Source organism: Pavona decussata, unplaced genomic scaffold, assembly GCF_977016875.1.
Source record: "Pavona decussata unplaced genomic scaffold, jaPavDecu1.1 SCAFFOLD_213, whole genome shotgun sequence".
NCBI classification, from domain to species: Eukaryota; Metazoa; Cnidaria; class Anthozoa; order Scleractinia; family Agariciidae; genus Pavona; species Pavona decussata.
In genome coordinates this window covers 1,076,725-1,095,000 of record NW_028145618.1, presented here as the reverse complement: position 1 = coordinate 1,095,000, position 18,276 = coordinate 1,076,725, and the positions used below count along the sequence as shown (strand labels likewise).

Genomic DNA, 18,276 nt, shown 5'->3' with positions numbered 1-18,276 from the left:
TTTTTACTTTTCGTGTTATATCAAAAGTGTTTTCTGAAAATTTTTAAAGCCCGGAAATTTGGCATGGGATTTTATTGGGGTTAATTTTTGGTCCAGGGATTCGATCATCCCCGTCACTCGAAATCTGGAGTACCCCCCCCCCCCCGCCCCCCTGGGCCTACAGATCACTCTGATATCAAATTCAGCAAAAAATAGTTTAGTCTAATACATGTAATTGTTGTACACATACAGCTGTAAAAAGAATAGTAAATGTTATATCCAAGAAAAAAACATTTCACCTGGAGAATCTTGGGACATACAGTTGAACTCCATTGTTTCTTTGCAACTCTAGGAACACAATTTTACCCTCAGATGTCTGTTAAAAAAGTGAAATATTGTAAGAACATGTACACTGTCTAGCATAAATAAGGCATATTAAGCTCTTGCAACACACATCTGCACCTCAATGCATTGAGATGTATAATGTATAGGTTTACCCTGGAAGGAGGAGAATCCCATACATGATCAGCCCCATCATTTTTACATAAATTTTATATAAACATGATGGCTTGATCATCAGCAATTTTAACTATCATTAATTTTTATTATTTTACTTGACATAATTATTCCCCTTTGTCCACATTTTGCTGAGGTCTTACCATGGTTATAGCGTCACATAGGAGTTTCAACACAAAAGTAAGTGCTATCATTGGAGCTGGAAGAATAGATCAGTCTGATAATATAACATGAAATTCCTTGTTTCAGCATATACTTGTAATTCCTTTATTTTTCTGTATCATGTAATAGGCCAAGCTAATAAAATAAAATAAATGAGATAAAGTACAGCTGTAGTAAGAGTAAAAGCCCACGAGAAATGAAAGATAATGGGTGCCATCCGTATCCATAAAACCTTAGCCTTGTTGGCATTTTCCATATTTTACGTGTATGTTGTGAATGCCACAATGATGAAGCTTTTAATTAATATGTTCTTCAGAAATCGCTTGCTGACTGAGCACTCTAACCAATGAACAGCAATCACATATTAATCTGTCTTTCCATTATTGGTTTCACCAAGTTTACCAATTCCAAGCACTCTCAGTGCGCCCATCACTTTACCCTTGAACTTATCCACACGCCAGTCATGTGGACATAACAAATTCAATATTTTCTCTCAACTTTTGTTATTTACCAACGTCTGACGTCAATCGCCATGTTATTATGGATTGCCAGCAAACCAGGAACTCTGGAGAAGACAAAATCTGTGTTTAATTTGTCAATCCCTCACCAACTATCACCCATTTACAAAATGGCCAATAACTTTGACCTTCGACAACCTTTAGCTTATAATAACCAATCATCATTGATTAAAAGCACTCTTTTCTTTGGTTGTCAGTACCCTTCGTAAACTGTACTCAAAGTGATTTGTGACACGTAGCATTATACACAAACATGCACACCAACACAAAACCTCACACCGACTATGACTTATCAACATACACATGTAGGTCAACCAGGCTTTACCACGATGTAGAGATAGTCAGGAGATTTTAAGAAGGAAGCTTCACTTTATATGTGCTGGCATTGTCACAAGGTATTTCATAATAAAAGCAGAATACCTTGCTGAGAAATTAAATGTACATTGAAGGCAATGTGTATTCTTCCGATATTCAACCCTGTCTTACATGTACTGTACTTGATCTTTATACAAAAAAGTACTTACAGTGACAGCCAAAGCTGTTGAGTCTGGTTTCCAAGCAACGGTAACATTCCTTCCAACATCTTTAATAGCATCATATGACCGGCGATATGCAACAACTAATACTCTTGGCTAAAAACAGGATGACAAAATAAAAATAAACCATGTTTAACCAAACCCAGTTCATGAATACTTTCCTTACTACATAAAAGTAAACTCTTCACACAGCTGACAAGTGCCTTTACAATGTAGCTAGACAAGTACATGTACGTCATCCTGACCCAAATTCACCTTGTACCTTAAAAAAAAAAAAAAAACCAGGGAGAAAAATTTTACCCAGTTAAAAAAAATTTACCTAGTTAAAAATAAAATTATGCAAAAATCAAACACTACCTGCAACATATGATATCCACTTATTTTCTGGTCTCAATAGTGACAGATCTTGTAAAATCTTAAACTGAGGAACTGAGGAACAGTAAATGCTAACAATCCTATCTAGGATCTTGTAAATCTTAGAGGATTCTTGAAAGATCCTATAGAGAATCTTATAAAATCAGAATAGCCAGATCCTTCAAGAAGTATGTGGGATCCCTCAAGATCTTCTGTGTAGAATTCTTGAAGATCTTTTGTGTGGGATCCTTCAAGATTTGCGCACCGACCCACAGAAAGTTGGCAGGGACTTCAAAGATTAGTTGGATTACAGCAACATTATCTCATATATTCTTAAAGATCTTTGAGAATTAGAAGTGAACATTCATCAGGACCCCTGACAAGATCCTGTAAGATCCTTACGTACAGTACAACAAAGATCCATGAGAATTTTTCAAGGAATTGTCATCATGGTTTAGTTTTGTTTCCTCAAGAATCTCAATGCTTCCTTAACACATACTGAAGTCAAGCAGAACATCAAGATTTGAAGAAGAATAACACTGATTCCCAAGGAAACTACACAATTACATACAGTATAGTATACATGTACACATTTAATGAGGCTCCCAGCAAAGGGCTACAGTGTAAATTGTAGAGTTCTGTAAACTAATCAGCTTACTCTGAGAAAGGTTTCCTCCTTAACTTGATATCTCTGTAAAATCTTTGCTTTTTAGGGTATTTTTGTGATAAAGCTGTAACCCTTTTTGGGGGTAAATTTGCACATTGAGAAGAATTCCACCAACACAAACGTTCTAAAAACAAACTAATAGTTTTCCTAACTTTCAGATACACAAGGGGAGTGTCAAAAATGCCATGCCACCTTGTATCACAATATGAATAGCGCATGAAATTTCATGATTCACACGGAAGTTAACACCTGGACAGGCATAATTTTGCACCATAATCTCCTCAGCCTAGAGCAGGTTCCAATAAATATTATTTTCAAATCCTGCCCTGTGATGGCAGCACTTTTGCTGTTGCTTCTATTTGTTATCAGCTCTTGTTATACAGGGAGCAAAATAATTCTTAATGGTACATGTCGGGTGTGGTAAGTTATTGCAGTTTCAAGAACATCTCATAAGTGGTCACTTGTAACCCAAGGTCAGACAACAAGGGGTCAGAAGAAAAAAGAAATACACTACGTAAACTGAGATTTATACCAATTTTGTTGGACAGAATGATGTCATGAAAAAGTAGCCAGGCTGCTAAGTGCTATTAATGTCACAAGAGATTAAAATCAATATTAATATTAGCAGAAAAAACAACAACACAACGACCATAATGTTTGGCGTAATGGGAGACACATCCCCTGTGGTTGGCGTGACAAGTGACTTATTACGTGACCATTTACAAATGTAAGCCTACAGCTGTAACTTACATGTATCTCCCCAGTACTACACTGGATCAAAAGAGTATTGGCAGGTCAAGTGATTGTACATGTAGCTCTTTTTAAACCTCACTTCTCTTCCCTGTGCACACTACCCACTGGCAGGCCAGAATGTCCAAGAGTATCAGATCAGATCCATGAGCTTGAACTCGTATATCTCGCCAGCACTGTACGCTGACACTAAACACAATCATAGAGCTAGTGCTGGGTCAGACCGGAATATTGGCAGGTCAAAAAATGAAACCCTTACTAGCAGAATCTTGGGGGAAGTCACTGCTGAGACGTAACCACACAGCCGCAGGTTTATTTAAAAAGAACACTTGCGAAGGGAGGGTGGGAAAGAAAATTTAACACAAAGCTTAATTTACTATTGAAAACAGACCTTGCCAAGAGGAACATTGTACCTTGAACAGTGTACGTAAGCTGTTATAGTCAGACGGAAAGTTACAAGTCAACCAATAAAAATTGTTGTACCATTCAAACGCTTGACAACACGCAGTTAAATTGCATTTTACAGTCTAGTTGCAAAACTTTTATCAAAATGGCATTACTCAATTTGGATTTTGGAGAGGAATTTCATGTGGATCAGATGCACTTCAGAAGAATGGTAAGTAAGGTACACATACTTTTTATAGAAATAATGCAGTAAAATTGCATTTTACAGTCTAGTTGCAAAACTTTTATCAAAATGGCATTACTCAATTTGGATTTTGGAGAGGAATTTCATATGGATCAGATGCACTTCAGAAGCTGAAACAATGGTAAGTAAGGTACACATACTTTTTATTGATGGTTTGAAAAAATATATAATTTCTGGAGTTACCTTCTCCTTTGAGAGGATGTGGTCACGAAAAATAATCAATTCGAGGAGGCTCAGAAGGGTTTTTAGCTGTGGCCATAACTAGGGTAAGACGTACACGCCAGTGGAATAATTATCAAAATTAAAATTAAAAGTTGCAATCCATAACACCAGAAGCGGAAATGCGGTATAAAATCATGCGACCCAGAAATAAAAGCTGCAAGAAACATTTTGTTTTTATCTAAACATTTTGCCTGGTGATCTTGATTTTTTGCATGCACGCAACTTCAGTATGCCACTTCAAATGGAAACATTTAGGAGACAGTTATCCTGACCAGTAGAATTTCCAGGAGGCAGAAAAATGCCTTTTTTGAAATAACACAAGATCTACTAGATAGCTTTTTGTCACATAATTATTGTCAGAGGAGTTAAGAAATGTAAGGTGCTTTCCTGAACAAAGCAATATTTAAAAACAGTAGGTCATTGACTTCATTCTTGAGACATTTTGCAAAACCTGAAATTTAGAGAGTTGACCTGTTGCCATTGATGGTGACTGCAATGATGTCAGAACTAGCCTAAAAGTAGTATTATTTTATTTTTATTTTATTAGCTTTATTGGACACATCAAGATAAATACAAAGAAAAAAACAGAAATACAAGAAACAAAATGAGTGGTCCAAAGGGTATTGCTCAAAATGGGACAATGAGACCCATGCATGGCGCAACCCTTAAACATCATTAAAACATATAAGAAACATTTTAAAAAAAATTTTAAGTTTAAGCACAATGGCAAATTGAGTAACAAAGCTGTTTATACATTGTAGTTTGTCCACATGATCAGATACAATTTTTTGTAATCTTTCGTCATTTCAAAAACACTACACCTACGAAAAACACTTAAAAGCCACTCTTTCTAATTTGTCACAGAGATCACAGAAGTGTTTGCCTGTTATCTCTAGGCTTAAATAAATATGGTCACATTGAGAGCATGAGCCCAGCATCAGAGGACATTACGGGTCCCAGGTTGGCTAAAGCTTAACGTTGCCGGCACATTGGCATTTCCTCTAGCATGATGGTGGTTAAGACATTTATGACAACATGTACCTTAATGGTTAAACATATGCCAGAATTCATTAAATTCCAAAATCATGGAGAGCCTGGAGCACTCGTACAATGTACAAAGGAGGAAAAAAAACATAGGCACACAAAGTGTGCATGACCTATGTAAAAGTTTTTGAGGTATCAGGGTTAATTCTTCAAAGCACAATTTTTCTCCCAGGTAAGTACACACTGTGTGAGTAATCACCATGAAAAACACTTAGAATTGCCCACTAGTCAAGGAAAGAGGAAAGAAAGTGACTTTTAGAAAGTCCAACAAGAAAGCAAAAACTATTGACCAGTGTTCAAACTAGTTTGTTCCATTAAAAAGTTTGGCTTGTCTTTAAACATCATTAAAACATATAAGAAACATAAAAAATCTTAAGCTCAAGCGCGGTGGCACATTGAGTTACAAAGCCGTTTACAGGTTGTCCACATGATCAGATACAATTTTTTGTAATCTTTCATCATTTCACAAACACTATAACAATGAAAACTTCTTACAAGCCACTCTTACTAATTTGTCACAGGGATCTGTATTAGCTTCTGGACCCTTCTTGTGGTATAGATAGCAGCACACATGTTACACAGTGTAATTATTTTTGAGAAACTTTAGACACAACATTTTGATTTTACAAGACATGATTGTTTCAACAGCTCTACTGTCATCTTCAGTTGAAATACACAAAGTACAAAGTTGAACTTATAAATAAGTACTACACAGAATTAGCTATAACAATAAAAGGAAACATGACAATGCATGATTACAAGGAAAGTTTTAAATTGATTGATGATTTAACGTACATGTAGGTTTTCAATTTAAAACTTTCCTTGTAATCATGGTCTAAACTTTCCTTGTAATCATGCATTGTCATGTTTCCTTTTGTTGTTATAGCTAATTAGCATTCTGTGTAGCTTCAAATTTACGCTTTGTGTTAATTTCAACTGAAGATGACAGTAGAACTGTTGAATCATGTCTTGTAAAAATAAGTTGAGTTTGTTGTTGGTTCTCGTCCTTGCTCCAAGAGGTTTTTCACCAGGTACATGTACATGTACTCTGGGTTTCCCCTCCCCTCAAAAACCAACATAACCGAATCCCAATTTGATCCCTAATCTGATAGCCACAAGTTAGTTGTAACAGATGGTAAAAGTGTCACCATAATTAGAAAAAGTTGATTGATTGATTGATTGATTGATTGATTGATTGATTGATTGATTGATTGATTTTTATCAGTTCTGTTGTGACCTATTTCAGACTCTTATCTGGGGCCATCAGCTTTTTGAGCACAAGACCAAACTACGATAATTGTATTAAATTCTTGTTGGTCACTAAATAGGGTAAAAACAATAGGAGAACCCTTTTAAAAATGGGGCAGCAAAATGGTGGCCACAGAGGCTAAATGGAGGCAACCGTTTAACACGGCTTTTATTTACAGTATTATACTATCAGTTGTTTCAGGACTTTGATAACTGACCGCTTAATAGGGGTGGCCAATAAATAGTTTGGCTGTCATGCTCTAGCTACAGACTGACCCATTAACCCCTGCAAAAACTTTGACACTCTTGAATAGTCATGCATACCCTTGCATACCCCTACATGCTCCATAACCAAAGTGAGCGTTTTCCATTTCAACAGCTGGGCTTCGATTGCACATCTAGCTGTATATTTCACATTTTTATAAGCTCAATTTAAGTTGATTTCATATCACAAAATAGTCTATTTATTAAATGAGCTTTAATATACATATATTTCAAATTGAGTAGATGAGGATAACAATATTTACCACCATGTATAAAGCTTAAAGGAAACGGTGCATGCTTATTTCAGTTTTAACTTTAGTTAGTGAGCTTACCCGGTTGTTCCATATGCACACGCTATGATCCGACACCACGGCCAACAGCGAGCGGTCTCTGTTATACTTCAGCGATTTCAATTCCCCACAGTGGACATCTCTTGAACTAAAGTACTTAGGCCAACCAGTTGGGAAGTACATGTCAAAAAATGATGCCGAGTTTATTTGAGAGGTAATGCAAAACGCTCATCCGCCATGTTGTTGCTATAGCCTCGGTTTCGTGTGTCAAGAATAAAATATGGCTGTGCGGGGGTAGCGGATGTAAACGAAGAGGTAAAATCAAATGGTTGCAGAAACTAACAAAAACAGATTCTAAACTAACAGGAAGCTCCACTTTAACAGATATTGAAAATGATTGGAAAAAGTCCTTTAGAATGGGTGGCAAACACAAGTATTCTGACTTAAATATAACCCCAGTACCTCCCCACTGAGAAAGTTTTGTCACGATTCTAGGAAATCTACAGCGCTTATTTACACCGTCACACGATCCGGCGACTGACGTCCCATTTATGTTCCATTTCCCCTGCGTTTTAGGAAGGGTCACCCATTCTGTTCAAAGAGCTATGTCTTCATTAGCCAAACCGATTGTTATATTTGTTCTTGGTGGACCAGGTGCCGGGAAAGGAACACAATGCGAGAAGATTGTGAAGGTATAACAATAATCTTTTTGATGTTTTAAAAATACTGGCATATGCAAACGTGGCAAAGATTGAACTAGACTTCCTGACTGAGTTCCTTTCAAGAAACCTTTGAAATGATTCTTGAAGTTTAATCGGTTATTTGTGGCTTTGTTTAAGGCCTATAACCAAACGTTTGAACCAATTGGGCACGACAAGCTTATATTAAACAATTATTTCAAATATTGAATATAAGCTTAAGTTTAATGTGGCATTCTATTCTTATTGTAAGCCTTATATTTTACTGGTGAATGTTTCTTTTTAATTTCCTAATAAAGATCTTAATTAAGATAACCTTTATAGCAAGTTAAATTTGTGCACACTTCAATCCTTTAATAGTAGCCTGGCCTCCTAATGTAGAAGTACGTTTACACAGTTTACCGTGGAGTTTGTGACTATGCTGGAAAAGCAGATCGTAGAATAGGCTGCTGGAGTCAACAAAGAAAATTGAGGGAAGCAGGGCATTTTTTAGAGATAATTAAGCAACAATATTATTATTCTAAAAAGCAGTAAAATACAAAGCAATGTATGGCGTTTTTTTCCAAATTGAAGGTTTATTATCCCTGAAAAAAGCATGCATGGCTACCCCCAATTTTCTTTTTGGATACCCAGGGTACTTACTAAGTTCAGCTTTCTCTGCATAGTTTTAAACCGTGCAAAAGAAAATCGCTGTATAAGTAGGCACTGTCCACCCATAGGAAGGGCTAAAGTCAATAGAATAGTAAAATAATATTTGACTCGCCGAGACACCAAGACTCTCATTTAAAATTTAAGACCGAGACGTAACTATTTTTTTCAAAACCGAGCCTGAGACAAACGAATCCAAAGTCCGTCAATAATACGTCAATTTACAAGCAGAATTTATCTAAGCCTACATGTTTCACAACCCGCACAATTGTGATGTTGAGTCTATTTTCACTATTCTTTGTTTTGTTGTTTTGTTATAGTTCATAATTTCAGACTTAACGATTTGGCTTGCGAGATTCCAAGATTGAAGATTCCAAGACTCGCTTTATTTTTTACGACCCTGAGATTCCGAGACTCTAGTTTTAGACGTCAAGATTTCGAGACTCCCCAAAACATTTGCCAAGACCTATCATTTTTCAAGGGCCATTCTATACATGCACTCCGATAGGAAACACAAGTACTTGAGATGCGCAGAACATGTGCGCAGAAACAAGAGTAGGCACTGTCCTTAAAGCCTATGGTTTTCTTTCTAGAACCAATATTTTTTTAGTAACTACAACTATAACTTGAAAAGTATAAGGTTTAACTACAAAATACAAGGACACCAATGCAATTAGTAGATTAGGACTTGCACTATTCACAACACCCTCATATATGTACAATGTATTTATATACTTTATTTTTACTCACACATCTGTGGTGATGGGCCTATTGCCCTTTGCAGATCATACACATAGTTAGAAGAGGGGAAATTAACCATGTGCAGATTAAGTGTTAAGTTTCCTTTGATTAGATATTTGCTTCCCTCATAGGACAGGGTTGCTCTAAAATGCAGACCCTGCAGACTGGAGACTGTGCAGACTTAGTACTCTTTCCTTTACTTTTTTAATGCCCTCTTAATTCCACAAACATTTACATGTAACACAAAATACTGAGTACTTTTGCTTTTACCTTGATGTTGGTTTGCAGTCTTAGAAGAATTTCTGATGTATTTTTTTTATTTATTTTTTTTTAATGCAACACAATTACTTACATTACAATACAGAATTTCTGATGTATACATGTAAACAAAGAGTGACAACCCTGCGCAACTCCCTCATGTGTGTTGTAGCCTTTGCGCGAGTAGGTTGTTCAGACCTGTGCTTAACTCCCGAGTAATTGTTCTGGGTTTAGAGGATTTGATAGAGCGTGCTTATATGCTGTGTTTTAACCATTCAACATGGAAGGTTATTTGTGCCAAATGAGTTTTGATTTCCTTATTTTGAAATCAAATCTGTTCATTTTGAGCATGACCTCTTATTCTGTGTGTTTGACAACAGTGTTTTTGATGCCACATAGGGCATTTATCTTATCCGGTATCAGCCTTGCAGCACGCTTAAACAAATACTTCATCTCTGTAACATCTGACATCTCCCCCTGGACACCAGTAAGTTGCCTTCTTACTTACCATCACCTGTACAACTACCAACTACAATGTATATCAGTGGCCACTGATCAGAAAAAGCTTTTCAGTCTTGGTACCTTCAAGGCCACAGGGCCTGATGGGATACCAAGCTGCATCCTAAAAGAATTTGCATCTGAGTTAGTAGAACCAGTAGCTACCATCCTCTCATTCTCAAGATAACTCTACAATGCAGTCCTAGTCAAGTTAAGTTGGAACACTTCACAACCAAGCTAATACTGCCCTTCCCTCCTCGATCTCAATGTTCTTTCTTCCAATTCTGCTAGCCAATCCTGTAAACCAACATTGAGTGGGCAGGCTGTCGCAATCCATCCCATTATTATGACTAAGACTGTGGGTATCTGTACAATCATGTAACCTGGAACTGTTATTGACCTTTTTGATAATTATTATCTGAGTATCTGAATAAGGAAGTTTAATAACAGTTTATACATCCAGACACCAACAACTTAACTTTACAGAGGGTAAAAACTGGAAATTCACGTACAGCTGTACACAATAAATACATTACAAATAATGAAAAGAGATAACTTCACCTACATAGGGAGTGAGTTGGGAACATCCAAATAGCAGAGGCTAATCTAGTGGATGGTCCCAGTTGAATACAATATTACACAAAGCATTTAGCATTAAAACTACATCCAGACAGAGAACTTTATAATACTATATCTATCTAGAACAATTATACCGATTTGAGATCGAAACCGTGCTAAACTTTGCATCATTTAAGGGGGCTCTTAATATATTATAATAATTTAGCATTAATTTAGTTCACTTCCCCCTTCCCACTTCCCCTTCTCTCATCCTATCTACACCTATACCTCCTGCCATGCATGCTAATAAGAACAATTGTAACTTAATTGTAACTTCTTTATTTTGCTGCATTACATTGCCAACAAAATTAATTCCAACACTGGCCTTAGGAAAGCAACTTGTTCCACTTGAAACAACTTTTTACACCATTGTGATGCCTGACGCGATGGATAGCAAGCCCTGATTATTCACTTTTATAATTTTTTTACCAAAATAATGGTTCAGAACTTACATGTAACTTTTGCTTGAAATCCATGACCCTGCTGAGGGTCAATAGCAGGTACTATTTGGAGTTTAAGTAGCCAATTGGAGTGCATATGTTGTAGGTTAAAATGAATCCAAGTTACAATGATTCAACCTAAGTTGATTTGTATTTTCCTTTGTTAAAGATGGGTAATTTACAGTGTACATCTGAAAAAAAGGAAAATACAAATCAACCGAGGTTGAAATCATTTTAACCTGGGATTCATTTTAATCTACAACACATCCAAGCACTACTTGGTTTCGTACATGTACATACTAACAGACATAACTGCTGAAAACCTCTTCCAGGAATTTGGATATATCCACCTATCAGCAGGTGACTTGTTGCGGGCAGAGAGATCAAGTGGCTCAGAAAATGGTGACCTCATTGAGACTTGCATTACAGAGGGGAAGATTGTTCCTGTAGAAATAACTATAAGTTTGATTGAAAAGGTAACCCAAATATACAGCAGCAGTTTCCAAATGGGGTACTGGTCAAGAGAATTTGTCTTGGCTAGAAAAAAGTGCTTGAAAATATTAGAAAATTAAAGCCCTAAGAAGTACGTCAATAAGTTTATTTTCTTTCTTAATTCTTCATAAGAACTTCTCCCCCTTTCATGGAAATATTTATTTTTCTTTCTTTGCAAACATCTACAAATTCATTCCTTAAAAGGTTTTGTAACCTCAAGGTTTTATTGTGCAATCACTATCGAATTCCTTGCAAAGGAATGAAAAGGAAAGAGATCCAAAGTTGTTTCTGAGATTCACATGTTAACAAGAATCTGTGATTTAGTTAATGTGTCCTTATTATTTGTTACATGATTATTCTTTTTTACCAGGCAATGAACAAACATAGTGTGAAAAAATTCCTAATAGATGGATTTCCGAGAAATGACGATAACCTTCAAGGCTGGAACAAAGTAATGGAAGGAAAGGTGGACATAAAATGCATTCTGTTTTTTGAGTGCACAGAGGATGTAAGTGTCTTTCATGTTTAAATTACGTATGGTCATAATTGAAAATATTCTGTTGGGTGGAAGGTGTTCATTTTAATTATATGGCTGAACTGGAGCACAACCTGAATAACCAGTCTTAGTGATTGTTTCCCTGAGTAGCTGGAGACTTGCTTGATATTGGCTCCTTGTTTACTGTTTTTGATGAACTGTGCTTTCCAAAACAATGCTGAAAAGAATCTTGACTGTTGTGTCTGGAGGCAATCCTTTCCCTTTGGTGTCTTTCCTACAGTTGTGGCAAAATGGCATTTAAAATCTACTCAGTAAATAATAATAATTATTGCTATCCTTTTGCTAGATCTAATGCCCTTTAGAATCTGGGCAAATTAGCAAGAGAACCTTTCAACTCATTCCATAAACACCTAAAACTGGACAAAGAAGAACTTCGCTCATAGTTTTTCAACACTGACCAAGTCTTGATACAGGACATGTAGTTCAATAACATAATATAAATATTAATCTAGTTTGAACAAGATGACCATGACCCAATAGAAAGTTAACACAAAGTGTGGTTACAGCTTTACCATGCTAAGTTTCTTAATTTTCAAAAGACCTAAAGTTTTCAAGGTGGAAGAGGGTTGTAAGTGGTGATTTGATGTGTTCAGTTAACAACTCTTCCACATGACAAGGCATTGCAATGTGCACTTGTACTGTTTTATGTACACTCCTTACACTTCATGTATGAACACAGAGATAATTGTCAAACTTTCTTTGTCTTCTAGTCGTTCCAGCTGTACTACACTGTACAGCTGTACATTATACTGGAAAGCTCTTGTGCCAGCACCAAAAACAGATCAGATGGGGTTTTCGTACACACGCAAAACGCCGGAGTTGTCCTGGGCTGCTTCAGTCTTGAAAGTGAATTGTCACATATTAGATAGCTTTTTGTGACCCTTGAGTTCTTGAGTAGAATGAACAGACAATTGAACCAAAACAGAAGCGAGGTTTGGATTCTAGTGGAAAGACGGCAACAGTTTTGGGGCACTTCTGTTCACACCATACAGGCTGGGGTATTTTTCACAACTGCACCAATGCTATCCAGCATAGTGTAATTATAGCATAAATGTTTATGCCAGATCTTATAATTGCATAATTGTATAAAGTTAACAGAACACTCTAATTTCTAATTGTTGATTTTATGTTACTAGGAATGTATAAGAAGGATAATGGAGAGAGGAAAATCGAGTGGGAGATCCGATGACAATATTGAAAGTCTTAGAAAACGGTATGTGTATTGTATGTTTCCTTAACAAAGGTAGGGCAAAGGCACCATATGTCGCTGACTTCTGATAGCCCAATGAAGGGGTATGTTTTCGTGTAGAGGGGGAAGTGGTCTAACACATCATGTTGAAAAATCCCAGGAAAAGGGTTCCTTCCCTTCCATGTTAATGCCAATATTCTTAAAGCTTTACATACTGGAAGGGTATATTTGTTATGGTTTAAATTATTTTGTTATTCTAAACCTTTTTGACAACATCATGTGTAAAGATCTCCATTATGTGTTCTGTTTTTAAATTAGTGATTAGAGCAAAAGTACTGAAACCTATATATGTATCAGTGAAAGTTTGAAGGAGAAAACTGAGAAATCAATAATTAGTTAAAATACCTTGTCATTGAATAAGACAGACTTGCTGTACCCACTACAGTTTACTGAGACTTACAAACAATGTTACTTTCTAGATTGTCAGATGGTTACAAGATATTTACGTGTAGCAGGCATAATTTTTAGCCTCTAAAACCATGTCAGGATTTTTGATATTTAAGTTTTCAAACAAAGTAAAAGTGGTGTGAAGTTTGATGATTGATTTCTGGGGACTATTTGTTTACATTTGACCTTATGTTTTCACAACAAAAGCAAAATTAAAAAATCCCCAGTTTAGACTTAAGAAGCCAATACCTGCTAAATTTGTCTTGCAAATTATAGGAACTGAATATTCCATATATATGTTCTAGTAAAATACCTTAAACACCAGTGATAAGTCATATTGCAGATAAGCAGCAGTGCACCCTAAATTTTGAAGCTCAAATTTTGGAAAAAAAAGTTTTAAAATTGTGATTGATCATTTGACTATTTTTATATAACAAATTAATAAAAGTTCTACAAATTTTAACTTTGAAACTACAACAAGGCATGCATGCCTACTTGAACATGTGATACATTTTTTTGAGTTTGTGTCTTTCGCCGAAAGATGAGAAATCTGCCAGAGGCAAAGAGAAACAAAATCGATGGGGTCTTCATTTTGTAGAAAAGGCGGGGCCAAACTTACAGTCATTAAGCTTAGTAACCAGGTATTCTATTAGAGGGAGGACTGGACACAAGGGTAATTTACATTGGTAAACCTTTGTGGTCTCATCATGGGTACAGTTTTTGTTTTATCAATTGAAAAGATGTTGATTTCTTGTGCTTCTCCATTAATTTTTGTAAACTTTAAAACATGATGTTATGCATAAGGTACTACAAGATTTCAGGCTAGGTGGTAAACCACAAAACATATTGTTTCCCATAGGATCGTACATGCTAGGAATAACTAACAATTTATTCATCTGTGTTGTTACATGTATGTTAAATAATATTGGTAAGAAGTATGTTTGAGTACTACATATGTGTGGTATGGTTGAACTGTTTGTCGGCAACATGGTCCAACTTTGTTCAATTTTCTTTGATATTAGGTTTTATACATATGAAACACAAACCCTTCCAGTTATTGAACATTATCAAAAGCTTGGGCTTGTAAAAAAGATTCAAGCAATAAAATCACCAGAGGAGGTAAGTGGGGTGTCCTTCCAGTTGTTATTGAGCTCCGTTGATTTATTATAAATATTGTGATTACCTGTTACTTTTGTTCCTGTGCAGTTTACTGTTGCACTTCCTGACAATAATTTATTGCCAACTATATACCGCTCCCCCTTCCCCACTTCCCCAACCATTCTTGCATCTTTCCTGTCCATTTGGAGGAGAAGCTATCAGAATGTTGCCAAAACAATCATGTCAAATATAGTTGGTGCAAAATAAGCAAAGAGTCAGCAAACACTTCTTTGCTAAGTGGCAATTATGATACAGCACAAAGCTCACTGTCATTGCAACTGAAGTAAGATGTTGCATGCATGGGTAGAGGAGAGTTTACTGTGTTGGAACAATTAAGCCCTATAGCTTTATCTGCCAGGTGACTTGCGAGAGAAAGTTTTGTTCAAGGCTGTTAATTTTTTATCAAACACCAGCCATTTCATGTCTAGTTGTGAATCTATGTTCATGACAGTTTGCTACGTAGGCTTGTCCTCATAGCTCACTGAATGACAAAAAAATGCTAAGCATAAAAATCACTTACATGGTAACAGAATGAAATTTAGTTTGGAAACAAATTTGCGAGACTTGGGATGTTTTATATATAGGGGGAGTATAAAACCCAGAGGAAGAAAGATACACTTGGCGACAAAAGAACATGATTATTCAATGTAGGCTCGATTTCTTTCTGACTAGCCAAAGCTTAATTGGTAATATTACCACTGCAGACATCGTTCCTGATACAAAACGGACCACTCAATGATAACCATGGAAATCAACTCCAATCCCAGGGGGCCGGGATCTGGAAGTTAAATACATCCTTTCTATAGGACAATGATTATGTTAGTAACGATTCAACAAACTAAAAATGAATACGCTAATGACTCTTTTGTCTCCCCTGCTCTCCTGTGGGAAATGATAAAACTAAAAGTAAGAGAAACATCATTACACCACGCCAAACAAAGAAAAAAGAAAGGAGCTCATCAGGAAGATGAATTAGAAAGAAACCTGAAGGACAAAAACATCGGAGAACAACTACGAGAAGAACTCTTTGATCTGCAAAAAAGTATAAAAGAAAAACAGGAAAAGGTACTAGAATACCGAACAAAAGGTGCTAAGATCACAGTATCGATAGTACAATGAAGGCGAGAAAAACACCAAATATTTTCTTCGCTTGGAAAAAAGACATTACAAACAAGGAACAATAAGCCAGCTTAAAAAAGATAATGGCGATTTTGTTACAACAGAGAATGAAATATTTCAAAATGAATGCCTCTCCTTTTATCAAAACCTCTACACAACAAACTAATTGGCCGCCGAGCAGGATCCATTCATTATCAACCTCTTCTTTCCGGAAGAAAAAAATGTACATCTTTCACAGTAAGAACAATTTTCCGGTGAAGGACCACTCACTGCGATAGAATGGCCGTCGGTAAAACTCCTTGAACAGATGGTCTACCAACAGAGTCCTATAAAATGTTTTGGAATGATATTTCAGATGCTCTTATTGATGCACTTAATTTCGCATACGAGAACGGTCAACTTACAATTGCCCAAAGACGAGGAATAATAAAATTTACCCCTAAGAAAGTTGCAGACCTCAAAATGCTTAAAAGTTGGCGAACTTTTTCGCTGTTAAACTGTGATTATAAAATAGCTGCGAAGTCGATCGCCAACAGAATCCAATCTACCCTACCCTGAAAACTTGTTAATAACAATCAGACAGGATTTATTAAAGGCAGGTTTGTGTTTAAGGGGTTGCGCCTCTCTTGGGTCTCGTTGTACCGTTTTGCGCAATACTCTTTGGATCACTCATTTTGTTTCTGGTATTTCTGTTTTGTTCTATGTATTTATTTTGATGTGTCCAATAAAGCCGATAAATTAAAAATAAATAAAATTAATTCATCTCTGTTTATACCTACTACAGTCATTAATTTTGTGATTTTGTGCTTTCTTTTTACTTCGTAGGTATTTGAGGAAGTTCAGAATGTACTCACAAGCCTGGGATAATGATAACTGTGATAAGACTTACTTTATGCAATGTTACCACAAGTTTTAGAGTTTTTAGGTAGTTTTCTTGTATTGTCAGTTGCACTCTTCTGCAGTTACATATAGATACTCCGAAAATGTGACAATGAAAAAAGGGAATCAATATTTGTTTTCACAGTAAGGTCCACTAGGTCTTCTTTTCTATGATGAAGTTGCAAATTGCACAAACCCCTTAAAGATGAACTCATTTCGGACGCTCAGTCACACTGAGAAGGCCATTTCCATGTTCCAGGCATTGGAAGGCATAGCTATTGATTGCATTTGAATTCTAAAGGCTTGGGGTGAAAAGTTGGCACCATGCAGTAAAATGGGTGCATATGCTTGACGTTCCAGGGAGCGGTATTCGACTGTGACTGTGACTGTGGCTCAGGAACCTTACAAAAAGTGATGTTCACTAAAGTGGCTTTACGAAACACCATTTTCAGTAGCTAAACAAGGGCAATCTTTGACCGGTGCATCACTGCGCACGCGCAATTGTTTTTGTTGTTGTAAACTGGTGTGATGGGGAGTGGAAGAGCTGTAGCTACTGCAGTGATTTCATGCAAAGAAAATTTTTATCAATTTTTTTTTTTCATTATTTATATAGTGCTTCTGTTTTTCTGGTTTTGTTATTTGTCAGTGGTAAGTATTGAAAAACAAGTCGGATTTTATTGGTTTACGATAGTGGAAGTCACGAAGTAAACACCATTTTTTCAACCCAATGACCTGTTCCCGGGCAGACATTTTTCGAAGCCTTTGCACAGGCTACTGAACAAGAAACCAATCAAGTATTAATGCAATGAAACACACCAAAATACACTGAAGAGTACTGGGATCTCAAGCATCTGGATAACGTTTAATCTCCAGGGGCCCGTTTCTCGAAAGTCCCGGTAACGTACCGGGCCCGATAAGTATATTTTTAAATGTTTTTTCGCCGATTGCACAGTGATTACAGACATTTTACTTGGCCAATGTTTTCATAGAACTATAACAAAAAATTAACTTCAAAACTTTAAGGAACATTTATCACCAAAGGCCCGTTAAGTTACCGGGCCGGTAAGTTATCGGGCCCGGTAAGTTACCGGTACTTTCGAGAGATGGACCCCATGGACCCCAGGGCCCAGTTGTTCGAAAGCCGATTAACGCTAATCCAAGATTAAAACTTGGTCGAAGTTTTTATCTCACTTGTTTAACATGGTTTAAAAGACTAATTTCAGGCTAAAGGTTAAGAAAAGTTTAAGTCAAAACTGAGGGACAAAAAATCTTTTGGAGAATCTTTTTTGATCAGGAATTAAACTCTAATCAAAGTTCTAGTTAATCTAGGATTAGC

The 18,276-nt window shown here is 36.4% G+C and overlaps 2 protein-coding genes across 5 annotated transcripts in view; one reads left to right on the top strand and one right to left on the bottom strand.

Moving 5' to 3' along the window:
• The window catches only part of LOC146460477 (guanine nucleotide exchange factor subunit RIC1-like), a 52,605-nt gene extending 45,138 nt beyond the window's left edge, over positions 1-7,467 (bottom strand). For 2 of the 4 annotated variants that reach the window (XM_085088177.1, XM_085088178.1), the window contains exons 1-3: positions 7,242-7,467; positions 1,700-1,807; positions 279-355 (exon numbers count right to left, since the gene is read on the bottom strand). In XM_085088177.1, coding sequence (XP_084944303.1) covers positions 279-355; positions 1,700-1,807; positions 7,242-7,382 — 326 coding nt within the window. In that variant the 5' untranslated portion in view covers positions 7,383-7,467. The remainder of the gene's footprint in view (positions 1-278; positions 356-1,699; positions 1,808-7,241) is intronic. The other 2 variants (XM_085088175.1, XM_085088176.1) reach the window with 1 other exon arrangement.
• A 222-nt stretch (positions 7,468-7,689) lies between these two features.
• On the top strand, positions 7,690-17,663 carry LOC146460476 (UMP-CMP kinase-like). Its single transcript, XM_085088180.1, has 6 exons — positions 7,690-7,891; positions 11,433-11,576; positions 11,963-12,100; positions 13,285-13,361; positions 14,807-14,903; positions 16,887-17,663. The coding sequence occupies exons 1-6, from the start codon at positions 7,751-7,753 to the stop codon at positions 16,926-16,928; spliced, it is 639 nt and encodes a 212-aa protein (XP_084944306.1). The 5' UTR covers positions 7,690-7,750; the 3' UTR covers positions 16,929-17,663.
• Positions 17,664-18,276: the final 613 nt, after the last annotated feature.

Bases quoted from the DNA above. Each gene is read 5' to 3' on its own strand.
- LOC146460476 (XM_085088180.1), top strand. From the start codon at position 7,751: ATGTTCCATTTCCCCTGCGTTTTAGGAAGGGTCACCCATTCTGTTCAA. The intron at 7,892-11,432 runs GTATAACAATAA...AACCTCTTCCAG, and splicing joins AATGCGAGAAGATTGTGAAG to GAATTTGGATATATCCACCT. The intron at 14,904-16,886 runs GTAAGTGGGGTG...TTTACTTCGTAG, and splicing joins CAATAAAATCACCAGAGGAG to GTATTTGAGGAAGTTCAGAA.